The sequence below is a fragment of the Haliotis cracherodii genome, unplaced genomic scaffold, assembly GCF_022045235.1.
Source record: "Haliotis cracherodii isolate W230 unplaced genomic scaffold, xgHalCrac1.p SCAF_17, whole genome shotgun sequence".
Lineage (NCBI taxonomy): Eukaryota > Metazoa > Mollusca > Gastropoda > Lepetellida > Haliotidae > Haliotis > Haliotis cracherodii.
Genome location: NW_027266272.1, coordinates 20552175 through 20577325, shown reverse-complemented (window position 1 = coordinate 20577325; position 25151 = coordinate 20552175). Strand labels below are relative to the sequence as shown.

Below are 25151 nucleotides of genomic sequence, written 5' to 3'. Positions count from 1 at the left end.
AGAATGCGCTTCAAGCGTCTTTCCTTGATGTAATTGAAAAATTATCAAAGCCATGTTAATTCTAATGGATGCGATCTTTAGTCAAGTCAGGGTTAAACGGATTTCTGTCGTGGGAGCGAAGTAGCATTCTGAATGGATGCGGATAACATCACGCCAACGCGTTGCCAAGGGAGTAGACCTAAAGATCTCATATAGGATTCACCGAGTTGGTCTAGACACAGAGTGTCGGAGTCTGTACACCGTGCTTCAGTTACATGTAACAGAGAAACATCCATCTCACATATATATCTGAAATATGTCTTGACCACACATTGTCATAGCACATAACATATGTCGTTAGTGAGAGCTGTGAGTGGTACGTGCTTGAGATGCTTCTTTCCCAGACCATAAATTATTTAAGGTTTCTGCTTAGTACATGTTCTCGTGTACTCTGACGTCTTGATGCTCTATGGGACATACATGCAAGTATAAGACGTCGAGGTCAGAGAATAACCAGTCTCAGGTACCTATCTGCCGAAACAAACTCCATTGGACGTAAAAGGAACAATTGTCTTGATGCTCTATGGGACATGCATGCAAGTATAAGACGTCGAGGTCAGAGAATAACCAGTCTCGGGTACGTACACTACTGCCTAGAAGTTCATTCCCCTTACATGCATGGGCAACGCGTTACGCAACCAGTGTGCATCACCCCGTTCACCACTCGTGTGCAACGCGTGACACACTCATTAGAGGGGGAACAAACTTTTGACCAAAGGAGGACCTGTGTTAAGCTGAACCTGGAGGTGGTAACAAGGAGAGAAAATTTTGTTATCCTGACGAAAAATGATAATGCACATGTATTTGCTAATGTCTCCTTTCTTTATGTGATTTTGTGGGAATAACATGAATACTGTTGTGATTAAATAGATCTGTCTTGTTTTATACGACCATTGCTTCTAAATCCGATGGTGTCAAGAGAATACATTGTCCTGGAACATGTTATCGCCATTGAAATGCTTTCATTGTGATTTGACATTAACCGTCTGTAGTACGACTTTCAGTGATAATATGTATGAAGTTTGGTGGCGCATTGTTTTTATTGGACCCTAATTATTTTATGATGACTTGGGACTCTTTATCTCAGCTACTAATTACCGTACTACAGGGAGAGACCATACAATCTAGACCATCTAATATCCATTCCAAAATGTTCTTTTGTTCAGGTTTCAAATTTTTAATCGATAATTTGTCAAAATATGTTTCGAGGCGTAGTCGCCAATTTGAAATTAGAGCCGTAAAGCATGAGAAATCTGCCTTCTGATTGGCTAATGTCGACTTCAGTCCTTCTAAAGGTCGGTCAAAGTTCGAGCAAGGTCAGTCTGACGTGACCCGTAATGGGATGTCCTCAGATCTTTGTTTAGCGGTAGCGACTAGCGAAAACTAAGATCTGATTTCAATGAGATTCATGTAGTCCCAAAATCTGGTAATTATTTCTTCGCAATATCACTGAAAAATGCCGGTGTAACGTGACATATAAATTTACTCACAGACAATATATTTTTCGTTAGAGTGAAGCACAATTTTATTAAAGTATAAATTACAATTTCATAAACTATAATAATATTAATATTAAAATTCATCATCACTTGCCAAGTTTATGAAAATGTCACCAGTTGGGAGATGTCACAGATAAACAAGGATCCGAACTAAGTTTGATCGTCTTTGACACTGAGGTTTATCCCCACTTTGCCAGCAAACAGCAGAAGATTAACAGTGAGTGAGTGAGCATCGTTACTATGTTTATACAAGAGAAGATGTCATGCCAAAAACGCTCACAGTAGTTAGTGAGTAAACTCACGACCTGTCATGACCTGGTTGAGTGACTTCCTCCAATCAACGTGAAAGGATTACCCACAGAGAAAGAAAGGATTAAAGTCACCCACAAATCGTATCCTAACGTAGTACTCCAACTTCTAAATGCCTCTCAAAGAAGGATTAAAATCCTAAAGATATCCTATCTACGTGGTATAGGTACTCACAACCTCTAATAATAAACTGTTAAGTTTGGTATCCCCAGCAATACTCACTATGGTCATTGGGCAAATATAAAAATCACAAACCCTAACGAGATTATGTCTACATGGTCACACCCGGTGATTGTGAAGATCTCAAATTCTATCAACCGTCAGACAGCATGGCTGTTCATATTCATTTCCAACATCCTCTTATAATTAGTATAAAAGTGTCCCACACAAAACTTTCTTTAATTATTCTTTCAAAATACAAAACAAAAAGTGGGGTGTGGGGAAATTGGACATATTCCTACGTGAAATAATAAGACATTAGTAGTGGTGACGGCTATATCATAATTGTACTGTCTAAAGCATAAATTTGGCGAACGAAAAACGTTATATTTGCAATCCATTGGAATGACTCATGTGGGCAAAACGAATATGTTCGCAATCCACAAACAATCATTTTATTAATGGCGAACATTTACCAACCCGCGACAATCGTGTCAACGAGGGGGTTCCCCTAGCAATAAACTCGCCTAGTGGAATGGTTCATGCCATAAAAGTCTAGCAACCGAACACTAATTAAGACGGGCCAACTTTGTATTTATGGTCTGGTGACCACCCGTTGCACACCTGTGTCCAATGGGTGCTCAACCTGTGTGCAACCCGTTGAGCACCCGTGTCACATGCGTGTTACACGCGTTCTCAACTGAACTTCTAGGCAGAAGTGTATCTGCCGAAACAAACTCCATTGGGCGTAAAAGGAACAATTGTGGTGGCATACGGTCGCTGTAACCCTTATCAGCATTATCGGGCGTCGGACATATTTACTTGAAACTATTGTGTTATTTCATTGTTTTCTTACACACCCGTCGGTGACCAACCCTTTGGAGATAACTGGTATCAAACATATGTGTTAGATCGAATCCCAGTCCCGTGATTGGCTACTCCTACAAAAAATAGGAGGCGACTAAATATTGCTGGTTCTAAGGCTGATAACTTGGATGATTGCGTGTCCTCGTAATCAAAACGGCGTGCAACGATGCTTATGGTACCAGTCACCGATTTGTCTGGGCAGGGCCCGATTAATTATTTACTTGTCATCCCGTGATATGAACTGAGGAGCAAAAGGAAAGAGAATAGTTTGTTTGCCACAGCTATGAAACTGAAAATTGAGAGATCTGCTGTTAAATTGATTATGTCTATTCAATCATCACTCATCCTGCAACAGTTTTTTTTAAAAGTAATCTGTAGCTAGGTGATAGGGTGTAGAAACGTTGGTTCATGGAAGACTAGGGTAAGAAATGAATTTGCACCCAAATCACCCCTCCATGTTTTAAATGTTCTTAATATCTGCCCAAAAGCGAATGTGTTGATGATACCCATCAGCAGTTGTGTATTATGCGAAAAATATTGTTTAATTTTCAAAAGGTTTATATCAAATTATATTCAAAAAATAAAACCATTGACTTAGCGCTTGTACACTGTATTTTTATATAAAATCGCCAACTTAAGATATATTCAATTGAAAAATTAAACTTCTGATAAAATCGTCTGAGAGGTACATTTTCTTTTGCTCCTCACTGTAGCTGGAATATTACTGACTGCGGCGTTAAACATCAAACACACGCCCTACATGTGGTGTTAAATGTTCTTGCAATCGACTTAATATCTCACTATTCTCGACTGCCACATGAAGATATGCTCTGAGACTCAATGTATGCGTCCGAGGGAAACCGCAAAACTCCCCAGCCTTTGCCTGGCTTTGTCTGTCTTGTACACAAGTACATGTACGCCAGGTTGAGAGACAGCATGACACATTGTGGGGCACAGCATGGTTTCTTGGCCTAAACGTTAAAGTGATCACAAGGAAGTCAGAGGACCCATGGTTGAGGTTCTTTAACTCTCTTCCCACATAGATAATTCCCAATAAGGAAGATAATGTAAACTTTACCACACACGACAGTGTCAGGTGCATATGTCAAAACTATCAGAAATATGTTGCCATGGTCTGAGTTATCTTTCAAACGGTTGGACCCGCGGACTAAACACGATGTCAGCACAGTTCGGTCCTCTCATCCGTGGGTTATTTGTGGCTGCTAAAGTTCCGTTCTAGCAATTACAAAGAAGCCATTGTGATATGGAACTATTTCAGGGCTTACCTCTTAGTGACCACGAAAATGTCTTTTGTGCCAAATTAATGTTCACGTTGTAAGAGCGCTACCGTTTGCGGACCCAGTTGATTACGAACGTTACAGTGTCACAATGCTCCCAGACAAGCGTCAGTGAATGCTTCATCACTCAACAAGGCATAATCCGGAAGAACACACTCCCTCTTGAGCGCTGTCTTCTGGGGTGTCTAGGGGATTGGATAAAGATCATTATGAAGGTTTTCATGGCATAAACTGTCCCAGGGATCGAACATTTCTGGGTTTTATGTAGTTTAACGTGGTACCACAGTTGGTAAATATCGGCCAAAGCACGTTTTGTATCCAACTATTCCTTTAACCAATAGAACGGGGTAGGTTGTGGAGTGGGGATGTTGTTTAGTCAATGCAGTCAATGAATATTGGGCACAGAGCTCTAGTTCATAACATTAGTGATTTAATTGTACCGTATCCTATCGTTACAAAACTGAAACCGTTGCAAGAACTGTCTAAACTTGAATTGACACTTGGAATTCTTTTGAAAGTGTACAAAGTTGAATACTTTTTAAAGTTAACTCTCATCTGTCTTTCAAACAAAAAACATAACAACTGTAGGTCCTGACCACAACCACCATCCCTGGAGTTTGCAAAAACAAGCATCACTGTATGGATGGTGTCACGCATTCGATCCTTCCATATCCATGGAATTAAACTCAATGGTGCCTTCCTTGGAACTTGCAATGCATTATCCAACCGAAAATAATACTTATTGAGACACAGCGCTTAGAGACTTGCGAGTTCTTTTTCTTTGATCTTTACATCTCAAGCTACATTTTTTGTAGGAATAAATACTTATCCTAGTGTTAGATGTGATGTAAACCATGCTGGTGTTATATTATCATTGCTTTGTAACAATCACATTTTGTTTTATCCGCATTCATTATTTTGCATCCCGTGGTATCTTTATACTGCTACAGATGAGATGGTTATGTCAGAAATGCGTTTCTTCATGATTACAACACATTTATTTTTCCCGTTAATTTACTCGGTGGCTCAGGAAAGCATTTCCCAACTGTCACACATTTCCCATCTGTCACACATTGCCCATCTGTCACACATTGCCCATCTGTGACACATTGCCCAAATGTCACACATTGCCCATCTGTGACACATTGCCCAACTGTCACACATTGCCCATCTGTCACACATTGCCCAACTGTCACACATTGCCCATCTGTCACACATTGCCCATCTGTCACACATTGCCCATCTGTGACACATTGCCCAACTGTCACACATTGCCCATCTGTCACACATTGCCCAACTGTCACACATTGCCCATCTGTCACACATTGCCCAACTCACACATTGCCCAACTGTCACACATTGCCCATCTGTCACACATTGCCCAACTCACACATTGCCCAACTGTCACACATGGCCCAACTGTCACACATTGCCCAACTGTCACACATTGCCCAACTGTCACACATTGCCCATCTGTCACACATTGCCCATCTGTCACACATTGCCCAACTGTCACACATTACCCAACTGTCACACATTGCCCAACTGTCACACTAGTGATCATTTATTACCATGTCTGAACTGATTTGGTGTGTGTGTGTGGGGGGGGGGGGGGGGGGGGTGGGGTGGGGGGGGGCATTGAAAAATTAATTGTTCCATCACTAAGGCAGGTGATGGTATATACAGTTTATGATCATTAGCCCGCAGTAGGTTACTGTGACAAATCTTCATTGAGATACCAAACAAAATTATCAGTTTTCCACAAGAGATAATTACATACGCTAGGAATACAAGTTGTGTATGTACATGTTCATGCCAACCCTGCATCGTACTTCAAAATGTGTGAGAAAGTCTGGGATTCAATGTATTTTTTTATAATATGTCAGCTGTTATAAAACATTTTGTCCATGAGAAATTAAATAACATGAATCTACACTGTTGGACCAGTGCAAGAGATCGGTCTTAAAAAGGCACAATGTATAGTACCATAATAAATGATTGCCCAAATTTTGAAAATTACTTGAACGTACTGTAGGATAACGTTTGGTGAGTCTTACTTAAGCTTAGAACATGTGACCATAATCTACCTATTTAAACTGGGAGATGGGGCAAATTAGCTTTAACCAAAAGACAGTGTCCACTATCTGACATAGGTGATGAATTCCATTGTTTGTTTATTTATCCATCTTTAAAAAACTACATGATTGTATTCTACTAATATGTATAACATGAATTTACTTTTCAAGGATGCACGATTAGGAACATTACGAAAATTGTCCAAATTCGGTAAAATCATAATGTCATTTTTTTAAATATATGAAGTACCTCTCCCCTCTCTTGAATTGCACATATATTGCTACCCTAGTGAATCTGTATAAATATGCATGCATGCTCGGCCAAGATGTTTTGTATCTATTCTATATCTCTATCTATATGTATAATGTTGATGAAATAACTTTGTACCTCTGATGCCTCTGGTGGCGATCTGAGTGAAAATGAAAGTTCAGTCAGCATAATGTTCGAGAAAATCCCCAAATGATACATGTCTTCGACATTACCACTTTACTGCCACCAACCAACATAGCCACAATCACTTTACTGCCACCAACCAACATAGCCACAATCACTTTACTGCCACCAACCAACATAGCCACAATCACTTTACTGCCACCAACCAACATAGCCACAATCACTTTACTGCCACCAACCAACACAGCCACAATCACTTTACTGCCACCAACCAACACAGCCACACTCACTTTACTGCCACCAACCAACACAGTCACAATGTACGATGTTGGTGGATTAAAATTAACCATGGCGCATCTTGGAATCGAACCCACAACCAGGAACCTGGTTCGGTAACGGGTCATTCTATACCAATGAGGCCAGTCTGTACTAATGATGACGACTGTGCTTATCGTACAAGGCGACCAACGGGATCGGGTAGTCAGGCTGGCTGACTAGGTTGATGCATGTCATTGAACCCCAATTGCGTGGATCGATGCTCATGATTACAATCACTAGATTGTCTGGTCCAGACTCGATTATTTACAGACCGCCGTCATACAGCTGAGTCCTGCCTCAAATAACAAACAAACAAACAAAACGATGACAACGTTGGAGATTTTACTAGCTCTTCCAGTAGAGCCGTTGTCACACTCAAACGTCACACAGAGAAATGCGGCTCTTTCTAAGTAGACGAGGTCATGTCCTTTTAACAGCGAAGGCTATGCCCCCATACAGTGCAGAGTCGGGTGATGGTTGGCAACATACGTCAATAGCCTATCATGTAACATCAAGTCCGGGGAGAACACGTTCCCATAATCCCAGCTTATCACCACATAAGTCCGCTGTCACATCACGTCAACAATTACATGATAGCCATACTGATGAACTGAAGGACACGACGTGCAGTGTGAACAAACGTACGTTAATAAATTATTAAAACCCAAGCAGGGAGCTTTTGGTTGGTAAACAACACATATTACAACCTTTCGTGCGTGCGTGGATGCACTGTTATATCAATAAAAACCTCGACGTTAGCTCGGGCAGTCTGACACGAATGTAAATATATAGGTACGAAAATAATTTGACAAATTGTAAACAAGTCATTTGTTCTGAGTGTTTCCAGCAGGTTTAACCCGTACTTGAGTTTGTAGAAGTACATGTTTGTATTAGCTCTGAAGGTTTCTTCTAGTGGCAGTGAAACAAATGTATAATTTTCGTATGAAATCGTTCATTAATGGGATTAAAACCCGACATTTACACTCAGCTACATTATGTTATGTGTGTTCGTTCATGATTCACTTTCCAGATTCATGTAGGAATGAGTGTTCTTAACCTGATGGTTAAAGCTGAAAAAGCCTCGTTTTGTTTTGTATATATTCATCTAGATTTCATAATATTGACTGCTGCCTAGTGGATACGGCGTCTCCCCAGAGACCGGAAGGTCCGTGGTTCGATCCCTGATAACAAAAGACGTTAAAAGGTTATACTTCTTTTAACCTGCCTGACGCTCGGCATTATGGGGCCAGGGCAAGGACCGGTCGGCTCGGAGTCAGTATAGGGTGTCTGATTTGGGTATCCATGTTAAACTGTGACTTGATATCTCAATGAGCTAGTACTAGAAACAAACGGCATAAGTCCGAACTGGTACAAATAGACACCCACCCACACACACTCACAAACACACACACACACTCACACACGTGCATGCATGTCGCAGTATCAGTGCAATAATCTTGAAAGCGACGTTAAACCGCATGTCATCTCAGCATTGTCTGTGTGTCACTTGCAGTGCTTGACAGAAAACGAATGACATGTTAAAACATGATAAAGATTCAGCAATATGAAGGCTGACAAGCGTTGTCGTATCTTCCATATGTGCGTCCAGATGTAAACTGGCATACATGAATTCCCCGTCAACACATGTCGATGTACAAGGTAATACGTTTTTTTCTGAAGTAAATGCTTGCGTGTTACTGTCTGTATCAATGATGCAAATGATGTACGATGTCATGCCACACTTTATACCTATGTCAGGTGTCTGTGTAGTCTTGAAACACCCACAAAAACATCATCGATAGACGGGTTTCTTTAACGTCCATCACATCATAAATAGCTTTAATTTGTTTTGGTGCCGACATCCCCACGATGGAAATTGGGAACACTTGCAGAATGAAGTCTTTGAAAGGAGGCATTTAGGAAGATAATTATGGATGTCAACTTTTTTATTAAGAGGAACACAACGTTTCGTATAATATTTCACTCCTTCATATTAGGTGAACAAATGCTATAAAACAGAGAACATAAATATGTACTTGTAAGAAAAAGAAACGTGAGCAGAGATATTAAAGGTGAAAAATTAACAAGGGAAGCCACCAGTTAATTAGTGGTGATAGGTGAATAGCAATGGAAAAATGGAAGTGAACACGTAACAGTAAATTAGCGCTGATAGGTGATAGCGATGGACAACTGGAAGCCATTGTAGAATAATTACTATTTAAAGCTACAGTTTAGTATACGTGAAGTGTTATCTTTTTTAATGTAGGTAGACAAACTCAGCCGCGTACATGAAGCAAAATGTGACAAAAACAGTTTTTACTACTCTTAATTAATAAGTAACCCTTTGTAGAATTACCTTCATCGATCGTTCATCCTCTCTGTAAATATTAAAATAATGTGCATTCAAATTATCAGCAGCGTCATAGAAATCATCAATTTGTTTTTCAGTAGTTATGAGTATCATATACATATTCATGTGTGACCGGAAACGTATGCAACCTCGTCATCTACAACCTGGCGTTTCATATATACTATAAGTCAATAGTATACTTGTTATCAGTATATAACGCACCAACCACACGTGCATCTATTGAGGTGCTTTAGTATTCAATTTAATAAAAAAAACGCCAACATCTGTCATAGTGTGCATATTCCAAAACACCTAGTGCAGTAAAATCTAAGCCTTAGCTCAAAATAGACGAACATGTAATGATTATGATTATGATGATGATGCATATGTTTTAAACGCATTATCTTGTGAACCTATGGAAACCACCGGAAGTTGATAACGCCAAATAATGCCCTCATTGAACAAAGACAACTGCATGGGCTGTCGACCTGATTGTGATACCTCATTGGTACTATCATTTGAGAAATCGCCGAATTAATTCATTTTACTGCAGACTGAAGCAATGCAACAGCGGTGATTTCATTTGATAACATTGACGCCTTGGAGAATAATTATATATTTATTGGGCTGCAAAGACCCAGAAATGTATGAGCGTGTTTCGGAATACTGTGCGCCGTCGGTGTATCAGCAATCCCGTTTACAGCTGTCTACAATGTTCAGTTTTTCTCAAAGTAGGATATGTACTGCGTAATAACATAAATCAAAGGAATGAGATACCCGAACGCGGAACAGATCATTCTCGGTAAACATTTTGCTCAAACACATCAACTAATACATAACTTCACATGCTTGCATTTCTTATTTCACGTAGTATCGTTACCAGAATCAGATCTATATTAAGCAACATTTATGATAACTTAATATGTAAGTGAGTGAGTGGTTTTACACCGTTTTTTATCAATATTCCAGCAATATTACAGCGGGGACACCAGAAATGGGCTTCACACATTTTACCCGTGTGGGGAATCAGACCAGGGTCGTCGGCGTGACGAGCGAACACTTTAACCACTAGGCTACCCCACCGCCCCTGATAACGAATGTGTGTACTTGTACTTGTACACTGTAAAGTGACACTGTACCAAAAAACTCGATCACCGGGAATGGTATGCATCGTCATTTGTTTTCAAGCTCAAAGCCACTCCGAGGTGGATTTCCTTCTATTTTGTCTGACGTGTTTTAAAGATCACGTCTGAACTCGATATACTCTCAGCAGAGGTTGACGGGAACTGATGAAATCACATTTAGCTCATATTAACTGTTCTCTTTTCCTTCTGACAAGAAGGCTCATTAAAATTGGTAAAAGATATTACTTCGAAACCGAGTGTCACCAAATACGTCACACTTAAATTGATAAAAAGTCTTAGTGCATTTTTATAGGTTTCAAAATCATGCAGATACTTATGAACCAGAAATTGTTTTTGTTTTACTTTTTTAGTTCATGCTTTTAAGATTGTTTTTGTACACAGTTCAAAAGAACATGCACATTAAAACCATAGTTCATCCCTTCCACTTTATTGGATGTTGATTATATTTTAGTATCTGTCGTGCAAACTGGATAACAGATACCTTTCTTCCACTCTTCTAAACTGTAGTGAAAATTATTCTCATTAACAACCATTTCTCAAATATACCCATCAATGGCAGATCAAGGATGGATCGAGGTCATGCGGTCAAACCAAATGACACGAAATCGTGAAACATAACAGTTTTGTATCCTGCAAATAGAGACGAGTTCATCTATATCCCCAACTATCCTTGTTTTGATTGTATGATTTGCACCCCTACCCACACCACAGAGCGTGGGAATTCAATATATGACCCACACATACAACCCAGACCTCACACCCTGACCTCAGCCCTCATACAAACACCTTATTTTACAAATACTGGATCCGCATACTAATGTGTCCTAAAACCTCAAAGCTACTTTTTCAGGACTCTACCTACGTGGTGTCTGTAAACTACGGTAGCTATTTGTGGTATATGTTAAGGGACAAACACACATTCATTGATGAAGTGTATCAGACACCCTACCTTGAGTGCATCTACTTCACAAAGACAACATGTGGGTAAATTATCCTCTCTGTGTGAGTGTGCTGCTTGTCCAAGGACCACAGTGTGTAGGCCTCACGCACGCAAGATAATAACACAGAGTTGATTGTGAAAACACATCGTCGTTCTCTGCAATGGGAGGGTATCTCTTATCTTAGTGAACAATGGCACATCCTCCTGGTGCACAAGGTGTCATTATTGTCTACACAATGCTTCCTACCTGACGCTACTTACGTACTGAATTGTATTCCTATAGCTACTTCTAACGCACATACACATACGTCTAAAGAGATCCTTTAAGGCAGAGTACACAAAGATCCCGATTTGGTTTTACATATCGCCATTCCATGACAAGGTTTATAGCATACACTGTGATTTTAGCGACAATAGTTAATCAAGTAGAGTCACACGTTGTCGGGCACTTTAGTTTTAAGAAGCAATCAATGTCGTCATGGACAGAGAAGTATCACTTTTAAACGATTTAGAGTCCCTAAATCTAAGTTGGCTTTAATGCACCCCGTTTCTTTCCTAATTTCATTGTTTCACAAACTCTCAGTATTCTAGAACCGCACACGGTAACTTACAATCGTTACAAACACTATTATGTGAAACCGACAGGCTCGAGAATGAAAACAGTATCCCGCAGTATGACATGTAGGATCCGTATTTGCTGAGGAACTGTTGAACCATGGGTTATTCTTTTAATTGTTCTCAACCAGTTTTAAGTTCAAACTGTGATAATCTAGCTATTTTACTGTCCATCGCTGACAGGTTTATATTAGTTCAATTGTATGTGCAGTAAACTACGTTCTTAATGAACAAGCTTTTAAGGAACTGACGGATATGACGAATTCATTTTGTTGTCCGGCCATTTGCTGTATATATCCTGTACATATGCTATAACGAACTACGGTTATAACGAACTAAAATTAGTGGCCCCTTGGAATTCGTTATAACCGTAGTTATTATTAATGTTCTCGTCACGATATGGCTGAAATATTGCCGATAAGGGGCTAAATATTGATTCACTCACTTGTTGAGGAACTCGGGTGCAGACTGTCAGAACAAACGAAATAGTCCAGTCCCAAATTTCTGTAATGAGACATTACATTCAACATATATCAACATATACGTGAGGCCATTAACACAAACTCTATGACGTTGTAATATAGGAATTACGCTTCTTGAAGCAATTGTGGGTTGAAAAAACCCGACGGAGAACACCAGGACTTGGATTCTCCCGAGGAGAACCCAGTATCTCCACTTATACATTCATCTGACATCTGTAGGCAAATATTGTTAATATTGTCCCCGATACAATCTATGCTTTAATGAATTCGAAGCAGGACACTAATACATAAGTGTTTGAGTCGCACAAATTTTACGATAGGAGTGTTAGAATCTTTGTATTTCAAATAAGAATAACACACGAACCCACATTTCATAACGTAATCTGTTAAGAAATAGTATTTTTTAATGTGAAGTTTGCACAATATATAGCGTTTCCATTGGACTAAAGACCGGTCACATGACCTCGATTTGTATACGATACTTGAAATGACGTAAACACTGGACTACTTTCCCATTCCTTGGGAAATACCGAGGAAGCACAGATACAGACATGAACGTTGTTCCTGATCATTAAGACGCTGTAGTTCTTAACTGCGTTTTAGCATACATTGGGAAAAGTCATAGAGTTTGATTGCATACCCGTTCACAGATATCCTCGCGAAAACAAAAGGACGAAAAGCACATCCAAACTATCGTACTGTCGACTTGATCAATGTCTCAACAGACAGTGACAGACTGCAGCAATCTGTGAATTAGCCTAAGAATCTATTTGAGTCATCTTCCTAATCACCTTTCAATGATCGGACAATTGATCAATGCTGACTTACACGTGTGATCACTACAGACTCATTAACAACTTCGGAAATCTGTACCGTCACGTTTACCATCTCGCCATTGTGGCGTTCTGTTCGTGATGTAAATATATTATAATACTTGACATACATACTGAGGTAGTTTTAACAGACCTTGAGCAGATAGTTTTTATTCAAAGAAAAGTTTACATCTGTTTAATTCATCGTCAAGTTCATCCAAAGCAAACTTGTTATTCTGGGATGACACCAATAGCCGTGACAAACGTTAGGCGTAGCACCAGAAGTCTATTTTAATTCACTTCATAAAAATCTATGTCGATCCATGAATTCAAAGATGCTATTTGAAGAGCAGTAATATAGAGACGACCATTCAGCTGTTGAACGTTCCTTGATCTAAATGGAATATACAAAAAAAGTTGTTTATCAAACTTGGTTTATTTTACACTACGCTGTTATGTAAATATATCGTCAGTATCTGGGTTAATTATAAAATGAATCGGTGTTGTGTTGCTTTTGACTGATAGCTTTTAGAAATACTACAAATCAGTGGGTATTTCCCAGCATTTTCCTGACCATGAAGTAAACATATACTGTAGACACATAACCTGATCATCCATTGTATCATGAAGATCCAGAATACACCCAACATACATACAAAGCGATGACATAGGGCTTGGCAGCAAATCAATAACAGTAAAAAGTAAATCAAATATTCATTATTTCTGAATGTGTACAACGTGACCTGGTTTGTGAATACTTGCCATCTCACTATCGAATACACAGGTTTTATATCAGAAGATAACAGTTAACCTGCTTCAGTTGCTTGCATGCGCCTATGATTGTTTTTGAAATGAGTGAGTAGGGATTACGTCAGCAATAGCACGGCGTACATAACCAGAAATGGGCTTCACACATTGTACCTATATGGGGAATCGAACCTAGGCCTATAGGCGTGACGAGCGACTGCTTTAACCACTGGGCTGCCTCACATCCCCTGGCTAATGATTCATGTAGTGATGGCGATAGCTTTCTTATAAACATGCTATTATTCATAAGGAAGAGAATATATGGATAACTCCTGAAGTTGACATCCATATGTTCTCTTCCATATGTGTATCACTTCTAAATGCCTTTCAAAGACATGATGTTATTATTCGATCAAATATTCAATCATTATCGTTCAATAACATTTTTGTGACTCGCTCGGGTATTCAATATTGTTAAATTCCCAAAAACATTCAATCCACGTGTGGACAAAACAGTCATCAATGTCAACCGAGTTTTCTCCCTTGGACCCTTGTCCAAGACAGGAATACAAAACGGTTTGCTGAATCTCGGTTAGAATAAAATATTTCTTTATTTGTGAATTCTGACGTGCACTACAACTCATAAGACGTGAGATTTGATGTCTCCCTAACACGGTAATTAAGAATCTCAACAACAATTATAGCTATATTGTCGACGTGTCTGTCTTAATGTTAGCAGCAATCATATTGTGTTGGGCATTTAAACAGGCATTCTGTCTCCTCGTCAACAGTTATCAGAGCTTATGGCGCCTCGGAAACGCAACGACCATTGTTTGTTTTGTGTATTAATCCATGGAGCAATAGAATTGCCAATGCATGAAATCCGATTGAAGCGCAGTTGGCAACGATGTGGTGCAACGATTGTGCCGTTTGTTAAATTATCCAAGAATAGGATTGTATTACAATCCTTTAGCAACACATGGATCCAAACTATAACCCATTCTTCGATCAATACAAGTTTGGTTGTGTATGGATTTCTGTTGATCTTATGCATGCATACGAAAGTGCCTTCCTGTCCTGTTCCTTGCGATAGAGTAATTGAATCTGGCGATCTGTCGGCAATGGATGATGAAAGCTGTAATGATCTTTGAAGTCGGGCTCTTTTAAATTACCAATGTCTTACCCTTGTCGTTTAGAGCTTTAGCTTAATAACACGTCTGTTACACTTCTCATTGTTGGACCTGTTCACATGAGATACACTTTTATATCTCCACCACATGATTCTGCCAATCAAAACCTGTACCGACTACATGTGCTCATAGGTTGTAATTTCTTATGTCAACCAGTATCGATCCTACATGTAACGATCCAAGACATACTATGATTGCGCATTTTTGTTATTATTAAGCTTAAGTAAAAATAGCATTCATTCAGTAGTTGACCATCCTGTAAGACATACATGCATAGCTTTAATTGCATTATTCAAGTGAAAAACTTATAAATGTGTTTCCATGTAATATTATAGGTTTTCTCTATCATCTATCATATTTCTAAGGGCGGAATAGGACTCTTGTTCAAAAGATGTTTGATCAGGGTTACGATATTCAGGGCTTCAGTGAGGCTTTTGAAGCGTTTCATTAGACATGTGAGAACATTTCTCATCAATGATAACAATTATGTCCCATGCAAGTTCCTGTTTTAGTTTGGACAATAAGTTCCCTTGTTTGTTTGTAAGTGTACAATTGTCTTGCCTTTGCATGTTTGTGTTGCGACTGCCGCTGCTGGGGCCGGATGCTTTAGTTGAGGTTATGCATATGGAAAGGATTCTGTCACTTTACTGGTCTGTGAAATCAGTGTATAAGTAATGATGAGTACGGTGAATAAGGAGCATTTCTTTTAAAATAAATAATGCACTGACGTCAGAACAAGATCAAGCCAACTTCCGTGACACACATTTCATCACTGATTCTTCCCGCCATCTTGTACGTCGTCTTGACAGATACAATGTAACCTATATGTGCCTTAAGCCGATATACACAAGCATTGTTACGGTTGTCAATATTGCGGAATGGGTATACGCTCCAAAATGTCAAAAGCCTCTTACACGTTGTTAAAGCTAATCATCTGGTAACGTTGATGACCAACAGTAACAATGTCTTGGCCTTAAGACGCCACAATGGAATTCCTTTTCTGCACACGGTAGTAAAAGAACAACCTGATTGAACGTATATCCCCAACAAACAATTGGGTTCTATGTGATAGTGTTTCATAGACATATGCTTGTGATAAAGTCGGAATCGGACAATACTCTGCTTGTACAAGAGATTTCTTGTGATTATGGACTGGGTTGTTGTTGCTTCTTAATATGTGCTGCAATTTACTCTGAATGGAGAGTATGTTAAATGGAGGCTACTATTTCTCTTGGAAACCTGTTAACCATACCAAGTAAACCACGTAATCGGTATCATATTGAGCAATGTAAGTGAAATCAAACTTTATTCCGTTACGATACATCTCTCATTGAATACCTGACGATACCTCCATAGAAGGTAGCGTCAGGTAAACTTGTCTTCAGCATCATGTCTTCTAAATTCTCGTCAAACCAGCATATCTGATTTCTGTTTATCGAATGAATAAAACCAGAGTCCATTGTATGTGGACTATATCATAATCAAGTGTTCATGATTCACTATCAAATAGAGAGTATACCAGGTGTTGGTGAAAAGGTGAACATATCCTGCCCCACCGGTGGCTACCGTCACAAACACAAAAGCAAGCCAATAGTTCACCGGAAAAAAACACGGGAACACATGGTACAAGTCAAATCAGAAAAGTGCAACTGACATAATGTTTGTCACTAATGCATCCAATTTAGAACTGTCTACCATAAACCTTTTTGAAAGCTTTACTATGGCCTTGAATCTTTGAAATGCTCGTAGAGAGAGCATGCTCAGTTGTACTGGAGCTGGACTGTGACTTTGACTTGGAACGACCAGAGTGTATTGAACGCCTTGCCATTATTTCCTTGTGTATAACGTTGTAAACCCCAGGTTCACCCGAAGCGACCCCAGGAGGTGTCAACAGATCTTTTCGCAGAGAGACATCGTATAATAAATGGTATCAGCCTAAAAGATCTGATTTTAATGAGATTGTGTTTCAAGTGCAATCGTACGCCTTAAACTAGTTTCGAATCATGGTAACAGTTTTATACCATTTATGGACATTTCCAACAATAAATTCCGGACTATGGAGGTTTTGGGGTGCAAGTATTCGTTATATAACAAAGATATAACCAAGCAGACGTGATATGGAAAGGTCCCATACTATATACCTAACAACTAACATAAAAGAGTGCACAGTAAAAGCAAAGCAAATTCAATGAAATCCATACATATATATAAAACGTATTCTTCAGTGATTACAATACTACATACTACATTCCAACTGGTATATATATTTTGGTGCGGGGATATTTAACATTCCTCCTACAGTCAGTATTACGTGTCCCCCGTAATTATATCACCGTGAGGATTCAGGGTAAGAATAGGTCTCCAGTAACTTTATGTTATATGAGGCGTCTGGATGTTGGCTCGGATGATTGTTCCAAGGCGGCTCACAATAACAAACCGTCGTCTATAGCTGCAATATAGCTCAGCTCTTAACAGCAGACAGGCAGTTATTATACTAACAGATGGATGTGTATTACATGATATATCACGTCTGTAGTTTTGAAAAAGGTAAGTGGCCGTGCTTCATAAACACGTGGTCAAGGTTGGTAGTTCATTATGGGAAGACATCTGATACAAACACTATGTGACCATGACAATGACGTCCGCAACTGAAAACGTCAAAAGAACATGTGACACGCATCTCTTTGATGAAAGGACATTAAAGGAAATAAAGAAGCTTCTAAAAGAAGAACGTATCAGTTCATTGGAGTCATGATCATATCTCTGAAATAAAGCATGAAATTAGTGCTTCCGGATGAGTGGAAATATATAATATAAGATAAAATTGTTAACATAAATATATTGCCCGAAGATATGCAATGGATATGCGACACACACGTTGTACTTTCCTTGACATATCGGATGAGTCCGTTTACGCTAAAAGAATATATCCCAATGTAAGGCTTGCTTCAACCATATTCGCTTCACAGCGAGTTCGTTGAATTGAGAAGAATGCACCACCCGGCTTCCATTTGATAATACTAACGTAATAGCATTGGGGTTCCTATCCAGAAAAACACCAATCAAACAGATAATCAGATCAAAGCAATGCTCGTATTACGAGTCTTGGCTCTCTTTTCCTTATCATATATTGTGTGCAGGCACTTCAAGTGGATAGTAAGAATTCGTTCATGGGCTGTTTGACTGTTCCTGTCAAATCTGAAACTGGACCCTGCAATATTGCCATTCGGATTACAGGGCAAATTAGTGATACTTCAAAATACGAGATTTAATTTGACACGAACAAGAGGTTTCTTGACCGAGAACGGCCACATCAAGATAACCACGTGACCCTTATGGAGCTGGAAGAACAACTGTTCAGGTTGTTGGAGATCTGGTTATCTCACCAGGGATATTTGAACGCCTATTATCTTGGTGCTAAGTGCTACGACACGTGGCTTTGTGAATGAACATTGTCTGATTTATCCTCTATTTCAAGTAGGCAGAAGCAGTGAGCTATTAACTGCGTGAGACCAAAGTGCATCTTGAGTATTGTAACGTTCACATTGGTTCTTCTGCGGCTCTTGTGCCACAATCTGCAGCGTTACCATCTCATATGGGTAATTACAAAGTTTCAAAATTTCGGTATACTTTGTCGTCAAGAAACTTTTATACACTGGCGCCGTGATCTTCTGTGGGTCTTCTGATTTTTGTAAAGATAATTTATCACAAGAAATATTGTAAAATATCTCTGCCTTGGTTTATACTCAAACACATGTTATTCGATGGATATCCAAAATAAAAATGTGTTGTGGGCAAAGATGAAATGTTTTCACTGGCATGTGAGACACATCGACTTTCTCATTACAGAACATGTACACTGAGTGTGTTATGGCGTACAAATCAGGTCAACCTGGACTGATTAAGTCAACTCATGATGACTGAAACTTGTTCAAGCTCCATACATTCATATACTAAGGATTCTATGGAGATATTAGGCTTTGCTCGTATCAGTTTTTGATTTACCAAGATGGCAGTCAGAGCTAATCCTATCTCACTTGTAGATTATGTTTACTCTTACTCCAAGCACATGCTTTACTTGAAAGTAAATTACATTATCAATTACTTAGAAATTATATATTCTCATCTTATAATCACATCGGTATTTTCCTGAAACCTCATTTCAACTGAAGATATGTGTAATTGTGTTGTGATTTGGGTCAACCTAGCAGTCCGATGGATGTAAAGATGAAGCCTTGACATTGCTGTAGCCTTTTCATCTTCATCGGATTCATCATATTTCCTGAGGCGAGTAATTAGCTGTAATTGCCTGAACAGAGAGCGCACGGGTGTAAAACTATCATGGCTTTTCTGTATTAATCAGCTCAATGTATCAATCTCTACTTTCAAGTTTCGAGTTCAGTTGAGTGAGTGAATTTGGTTCAAAACCCCTTTAAATAGTATCCCTATTTCTGTGTGAAATCCTGATGTGGGAGGATAGTCCGTATTGATGCAGGTCTTGAGAGTATACCACGTTGATGATTCACAGAAGTACGGGTTTGGTGCTGACAAACCTAGAATCATAATGAGGGCGAATATGGGATCCAACCAACGAACTGTATCAGCGTGTATGAAAAGTTGAAGAAAGCGAGGAATATTTGACATTGGCACTTTCGAAAAAAAGCTTTTACCATCGAGAGACTAAATAAATTTCGCATACCAACTGGGTAGGGTCACGGTGCCCAGAAAAACTATTACAAACGCAGCGCACCTTGTACCGTTGTTGGAGAAAACGTAGTGTGGTACACTACAGCTCTACACACATGTTCTATTTTTACTCATTATTATGCAGAATTTGCAGTTTCTCCAAAGTCTGTTTTTTCCTCACCTTTGGCTGAAACCTATAAAGGAGCTCGTTATGAAACATGCAACGTTCTTACAGTAATCGTGTTGCATCAGTAGTGGAAGAGTTTTATTACGGGGTTATGTTCCGTTAGATGTCTTAAACAGAAATGTGTGACGTTAAGGTATACAGTTATATAAAGTTTGCCGTACCACCCATCTCTGCAGGTACGTGTCTTCTGATGGTGAGATTTGCTATCTGACACCACAACAACATGATAAACTGATAAACGTGTTACCTGATGCGGTGTTGTCATGGGAACGAAGAATACTAGACCTCATTTTCGATTTGTCATGTTGAGAGCTAACGCTTATGTAAACATTACCAATATGATATACTCAAAGTCAAAAGTAACTCATCATATGAATGGTACAACAGAAACTTAATAATGACTATGGGCCGCCTCCTTGGTCCAGTGGTAGAGCGTCCGCCCGGAGAGCGGAAGGTCCGGGGTTCGATCCCCGACCGCGTCTTACCAAAAGACGTTAAAAAGATGGTACTTGTTGTTACACTGTCTGGCGCTCGGCATTAAGGGGATAAAACAAGGTCTGGTCGGCTTGGAGTCAGTATACTGTGTCTGAGTAGGGTATTCATGTTAAACTGCGGCATGGTATCTCAGTGGGCAAGCACTATAAATCGGCATCAGTCCGGACTAGTACAAGCAGCCTCACACACGTGCATGCACGTCGCTATATAAGTGCAATGATCTTAGACGCGATGTTAAAACTCCATTTCACCTCATAATGACTATGATTGTATGGGTTTAGACAGCGATGAATCTGCTTATCATCAAAAAACTAAAATAAAACACAAAGTCTTGTCTAAAGGAAACCAGGCAACTTGGTTCCATTCTAACGCATATTGGTTAGTTGGTTTTCGGTAGATTAGTCTAGTGGTTAAAGTTTTCGCTCTTCACGACAAAGGTTCAATATTGCTAAAAGGGTGCAAAACTGCACTCATTAACTCACGCCTTCACTCTAAGTCATGATAGTCTGCAGTATCTATTTTTTCTAACAGCCACGGCGCCTTCGCAATTAATTGATTGACACGACATTCTCATACCAACACGCACGTCGCCACCTTCCCCTCACAATGGCCTTTTAAATATCCGTCATTTTAACAGCGTCTCATTCCTAACCTTTCCCATCTTTCTCGACCCGAGAGCATCAGGATCACCATGGCTTCGGCTTCCTTCAATTATCTAAACGCTGGTACGAGGGTGACTCCATTCACAGTGTGTGGTGTGGGAGTTGCTGGAACATACTTCTGGGTGAAGTGGGGTGGACAGGCACAACCCAATACAAAGGCTAATAAATCTGGCATTGACGGCTATACTTCACAGGTGGCAATGACAAGTGCACGAAAGTATCAGAAAATTTGATGACTGTTTATACATTATATATCTCGGTTTGAAACGTTTTGCGGATTTGGAGATATTTCAAACGTGATTAAGTAATCCATTCATATTATTGTCATCACTATTTTGCCATTTAAACCTTATTGAATCGATTTCGGTAAATAATCGAGACAGATTGCCCTCTGGCGTTGAGTTTTATTCAATTTAAATTAACAGAATAATTTGAACATGGACTATCCCTTGATAGACAGTCAGGGTTTCTTGAGGTTGTGTACTTTAAATTTCTTGCTTTTTAGAACCTTTCCCATGGCATGTTATTTTTCAAGTGATAAAACATCACAACCCTCAGATGACATTTGACAAGCGTTAAATAACTTTGTTAATTAATTGTATATGTATTTATGTATTATTTATTCAATGTCATTATTAGATATCGCTGATTTTCTACACAGTTCTACACATTAGATTAATCCCCAACTTGTGATGTTTGTGTCCAGTTAACATGTACAAGGTAGTTAACGAGGCCAGTTAACATGTACAAGGTAGTTAACGAGGCCAGTTAACATGTACAAGGTAGTTAACGAGGCCAGTTAACATGTACAAGGTAGTTAACGAGGCCAGTTAACATGTACAAGGTAGTTAACGAGGCCAGTTAACATGTACAAGGTAGTTAACGAGGCCAGTTAACATGTACAAGGTAGTTAACGAGGCCAGTTAACATGTACAAGGTAGTTAACGAGGCCAGTTAACATGTACAAGGTAGTTAACGAGGCCCTACAGACAGACACCTAGATCAGACGTGTGTTAATGACAACACATTGATGGAGACCTCGGAATTGCGTTTACTGACTGAAAGATAAACATAAATAATTTCAAACAAACAACAGGTATATCCAAAGTTCATCTACCGATAAGAAGACAGCAGGATGTTCCTGTAGAAAGGAGACCTACAGCTGTACCCAATACCGCCTCTACATCACAAGCAGCGGGCGTAACTGACGTTCAAATGAAGGCTTCAGATACGCCGTGAAGCTGCCTGGGATTGCGGCTGCGTGCTGTGGGCGAGTCTTCAAGCTCTCGCGGTGACCAGAGGTTGAGCGATGGGATGCGCCGCGACTCAGTGTGTTGGTAGAGCTCAGCATGAGTAGGGAGACTTTCAACCGTATCATTGTGAGTTTACCGTAGAGTGATTACAATACAAGCAACGCAAAGATGCCGAGGAATTTATCAACAGAAGCTCTGGTGAGTTACAGTATCATACAACGCTAACATTGACAATTCAACATGTCATCTGCTTGTTACGGAAATATGACGGGAAATGTTTCAGGACTTTGAGTGCCCAGGTTAATCGATCAAACAAGTTGATTAGCAAAACAGTTTCTCTACCTTACATGTAGTCTCGATCTACAAACGCGGTTACCATCGCATTGCCATCTGGACCTATGAATTATTTTTATATCTCTACGATTGAAAATCTTGGATGTATTGGTATTGTACATTAATTCTCACTGATTTCATCTCTTCTGATATTAATCTGTCGACTCTTTATTCTGAATGAAACATGCAATGTGCATTAGTAGTATTGGTCATGTTACTTCAACCGGTAATACTGTTTCTTCAATCACCAGTGCTGTTACTTCCCACACTAGTACCGTTACTTATATCGATAGTACCGTTACTTATATCAATAGTACCGTTACTTATGTCGAAAGTACTGTTACTTATATCAATAGTACCGTTACTTATATCGATAGTACTGTTACTTACATCAATAGTACCGTTACTTATGTCGAAGTACTGTTACTTATATCAATAGTACCGTTACTTATATCGAGAGTACTGTTACTATATCAATAGTACCGTTACTTATATCAATAGTAACAGTCTTTATATCAATAGTACCGTTACTTATATCGATAGTACTGTTACTTATATCAATAGTAACAGTCCTTATATCAATAGTACCGTTACTTATATCAATAGTATTGTTACTTATATCAATAGTAACAACCCTTATATCAATAGTACCGTTACTTATATCAATAGTACTGTTACTTATATCAATAGTAACAGTCCTTATATCAATAGTACCGTTACTTATATCGATAGTACCGTTACTTACATCCATAGTACTGTTACTTACATCAACAGTACCGTTACTTACATCCATAGTACTGTTACTTATATCAATAATACCGTAAATTACAACAATAGTACCGTTACTTACATCCACAGTACTGTTACTTATATCAATAGTACCGTTACTTACATCGGTAGTACCGTTACTTACATCCACAGTACTGTTACTTACATCGGTAGTACCGTTACTTACATCGATAGTTCTGTTACTTCCATCCATAGTACTGTAACTTACATTGATAGTACTGTTACTTACATTGATAGTACCGTTACTTACATCCACAGTACTTTTACTTACATCGGTAGTACCGTTACTTACATCGATAGTTCTGTTACTTCCATCCATAGTACTGTTACTTACATTGATAGTACTGTTACTTACATTGATAGTACCGTTACTTCCATCAGTAGTACTGTTACTTACATTGATAGTACTGTTACTTACATTGATAGTACCGTTACTTCCATCAGTAGTACTGTTACTTACATTGATAGTACTGTTACTTACATTGATAGTACCGTTACTTACATTGATAGTACTGTTACTTACATCGATAGTACCGTTACTTACATCGATAGTACTGTTACTTCCTTCAGTAGTACTGTTACTTACATTGATAGTACTGTTACTTACATTGATAGTACCGTTACTTCCATCCATAGTACTGTTACTTACATCCATAGTACTGTTACTTACATCCATAGTACTGTTACTTACATCCATAGTACTGTTACTTACATCCATAGTACTGTTACTTACATCCATAGTACTGTTACTTACATTGATAGTACCGTTACTTACATCGATAGTACTGTTACTTACATTGATAGTACCGTTACTTACATTGATAGTACCGTTACTTCCATCCATAGTACTGTTACTTACATCCATAGTACTGTTACTTACATCCATAGTACTGTTACTTACATCCATAGTACTGTTACTTACATCCATAGTACTGTTACTTACATCCATAGTACTGTTACTTACATCCATAGTACTGTTACTTCCTTCAGTAGTACTGTTACTTACATTGATAGTACTGTTACTTACATCGATAGTACTGTTACTTACATTGATAGTACCGTTACTTCCATCCATAGTACTGTTACTTACATCCATAGTACTGTTACTTACATCCATAGTACTGTTACTTACATCCATAGTACTGTTACTTACATCCATAGTACTGTTACTTACATCCATAGTACTGTTACTTACATCCATAGTACCGTTACTTCCATCCATAGTACCGTTACTTCCATCGATAGTACCGTAACTTACATCCATAGTACTGTTACTTACATCAGCCGTATTGTTACTCAGATATGTCACTCATTCATTTACACAATCAAGCCATTTTTACTTTTTGATCATTGTCGTTAGTATTCAGTGTATGTCGGTCAGATAGATTCTTCCACTTCGTGACTCAATTATCATTTTATGTTTACTCACTCACTCACTCACTCACTCACTCACTCACTCACTCACTCACAGAATTAGATATATCGCCGCTCTTTATAGTAGCTCAGT

General features: G+C 39.0%; 1 protein-coding gene across 2 annotated transcripts in view; it reads left to right on the top strand.

Moving 5' to 3' along the window:
* Positions 1-25151, top strand: part of LOC139464512 (parathyroid hormone/parathyroid hormone-related peptide receptor-like) — a 98408-nt gene that overhangs the window by 11272 nt on the left and 61985 nt on the right. Inside the window, exon 1 of one of the 2 annotated variants that reach the window (XM_071246040.1) lies at positions 22494-22720. The exons of the other annotated variant lie outside the window; for it this stretch is intronic. Coding sequence (XP_071102141.1) covers positions 22691-22720 — 30 coding nt within the window. The 5' untranslated portion in view covers positions 22494-22690. Of the gene's footprint in view, positions 1-22493; positions 22721-25151 lie in introns of those variants that run through there. 2 annotated transcript variants of the gene reach the window in all.